This window comes from Bos indicus, chromosome 28 (genome assembly GCF_029378745.1).
Source record: "Bos indicus isolate NIAB-ARS_2022 breed Sahiwal x Tharparkar chromosome 28, NIAB-ARS_B.indTharparkar_mat_pri_1.0, whole genome shotgun sequence".
In the NCBI taxonomy this organism is placed as follows: Eukaryota; Metazoa; Chordata; class Mammalia; order Artiodactyla; family Bovidae; genus Bos; species Bos indicus.
This window is the reverse complement of record NC_091787.1, coordinates 44,530,498-44,532,770: the sequence shown is the minus strand read 5'-3', so window position 1 is coordinate 44,532,770 and position 2,273 is coordinate 44,530,498. Positions and strand designations below refer to the sequence as shown.

General features: G+C 43.1%; 1 protein-coding gene across 1 annotated transcript; it reads right to left on the bottom strand.

Moving 5' to 3' along the window:
• Positions 1–358: 358 nt before the first annotated feature.
• Positions 359–1,303, bottom strand: LOC109553656 (olfactory receptor 6C75-like). The gene has a single exon (XM_019953681.2). The coding sequence runs from the start codon at positions 1,301–1,303 to the stop codon at positions 359–361; it is 945 nt and encodes a 314-aa protein (XP_019809240.2).
• Between the last annotated feature and the right edge of the window lie 970 nt (positions 1,304–2,273).

The following is a 2,273-nucleotide window of genomic DNA, read 5'->3' as shown; positions in this document are numbered from 1 at the left end:
CGTGTTCTGCAACAGCCACAAGGAGAGGCCCACACCACAACCAGAGAGCAGCCCCCACTCGCCATAACTGGAGAAGGTCTGCATGAAGCAATGAAGACCCAGCAGAGCCAAAATTAAAGTTAATTCATTTCAAAACTAATGAATAGAAGAAGGTCCAGAAAGATTTTTCATCCCAATATAAAGAAGAATATTAGTAATTTCAAATAGTGGACATTCATAAGACAAAGTAGTCCCTATTATAAGAAGAAATAAGCAGAACCTTAAAAAACATATTTGCAAGTCTATATGAGATTCCAGAAATAGGAGGGAGATTGCATTAGGTGGAAAAGGTGGATTTGCCTTCCAAGAGGCTTTGGTTCTATTTCTGTAATCGCACCCTGGTCAGGGCATTCCTCAGAGCCTGATGGACCTGCTTGTTCCTCAGGGTGTAGATGACAGGGTTCAGCAGTGGGGTCACCACTGTGTTCACAAGGGCAGCCCCCTTGTTGGAGTCGAGTTGATTTGTTCCCTTTGGTTTCATGTATATAAAGACACAGCTGCCATACATCAGAGAGAGGACAATGAAGTGAGAGGAGCAGGTGGAGAAAGCTTTCTGTCGCTCCTTGGCTGATGGGAGATGCAGGATTGTGACGACTATGTTGCTGTATGAAATGATGGTTATAATGAAGGATGTCGAAAGGATAAACAAAGCAAGGCCAAAGGCCAACATTTCAATAGACCTGATATCAGAACAAGAGAGATTAATCAAGGGCCCCAAATCACAGAAGAAGTGAGGAATGACACGGGAGCCACAGAAGGATAACTGAGAAAGCTTTGTAACTGGAACCACCATGAGGGAGAACCCCAAAACTAGGCAGGCAGAGACCAGAAGGGAACACATCCTTGGGTTCATGATGGTTGGATAATAAAGAGGCTTGCAAATGGCCATGTACCGATCCAAGGATAATACAGCCATTAGGAAGAAAACAGTTGCTCCCAGGAAAAGAAAGACAAAGGCTTGTGTGATGCAGGCAGCAAAGGAAATTTTTTGCCTCCCCAACAGAAAGATGGCCAGCAATTTAGGAATAACGGTGGTTGTAAAACAGCATTCTAAAAAGGAAAAACTGCTGAGGAAGAAGTACATGGGGGTCTGGAGGTGATGGTCAGCCCAGGTGATGGTGATGATGAGTGTGTTTCCTGCGACGGAGGCCAGATACATCAGCAGGTGCACCGAGAAGAGGACCTTCCCCAGGTGCTGGACAGCAGGAAACCCCTCGAGCGTGAATTCCGGAGCTGCTGTCCTGTTTCTTGCATCCCCATTCATGACTTTTCCATTTCTTCGATAAACTTTGTGCTATGCAGTGTCAAGACTAAGGAATGGGGAACCTTGTTTTATTACATATGTAAAATAATGTAGGCATGGTGACTAGATGTGTTTATTATTTTAAACATTATATTTTATGTATAGTTTTGTCCATTAATAAGTAAATATAAGTGATTTCTATCTTTGATTATGTTTACAGAGACACAGCCTAAAATCTTGGATAAACAAGAACTGCATGTAGCTACAAGTTTTCATAAAATCATTTTAACAGTGCTAGCCATTTTCCTAAATAGTCTATTGCTAAGAAGAAAAAAGTCTTTTTAGTTGTGTATCTACTTATGCAACATATTCCTGGTAAGATATCTCTCATTTCATGCATTTACAAGGTGAATATGGCAAAAGGAAAATTATAGCCTTAAAAAAACTTATGGTCATGGAGTCTGTCACTGCACACAAAAAATCCCCCCTTGATATACTTAGGATTTGACATCTTTATTTACAGCATCACTTGCAGGAAAAGTTCTGGTGGTCCGAGTTGCAGCTTTCTAAAGTGAGTCAGATTAAAAGAGTTAACAGACAGACTCTGATCAGATTGTTGGAGACCCAACCAAGGCCGGTTTTCTACGAAGCCCAAGACTAGCTGGTAAAGAGGAGAATTTTTCCTTTGCCCTCTGCAGGCTTCCCAGGGGACGCTAATGGTAAAGAACTCACCTGCCAACGCAAGGGGTGTAAGAGACGCAGGTTTCCTGAATCCCTGAATCCCGAAATCAGGAGGACCCTCTGGAGGAGGGCATGGCAACCCTAGAGAATCCCACGGACAGTGAAACCCTGCAGGCTACAGTCCATAGGGTGGCAAAGAGTCAGACACAACTGAAGCGACCTAACATGCACACAGTGGTCAGTCTAGGGGAGATTCAATATTTCTTGACCCTTTCAGTTTATATATTTGGGGAAACTGGGGCTTCCCTGG

Excerpts from the sequence above, each read along its gene's own strand:
- LOC109553656 (XM_019953681.2), bottom strand. The coding sequence starts at position 1,303 with ATGAATGGGGATGCAAGAAACAGGACAGCAGCTCCGGAATTCACGCTC.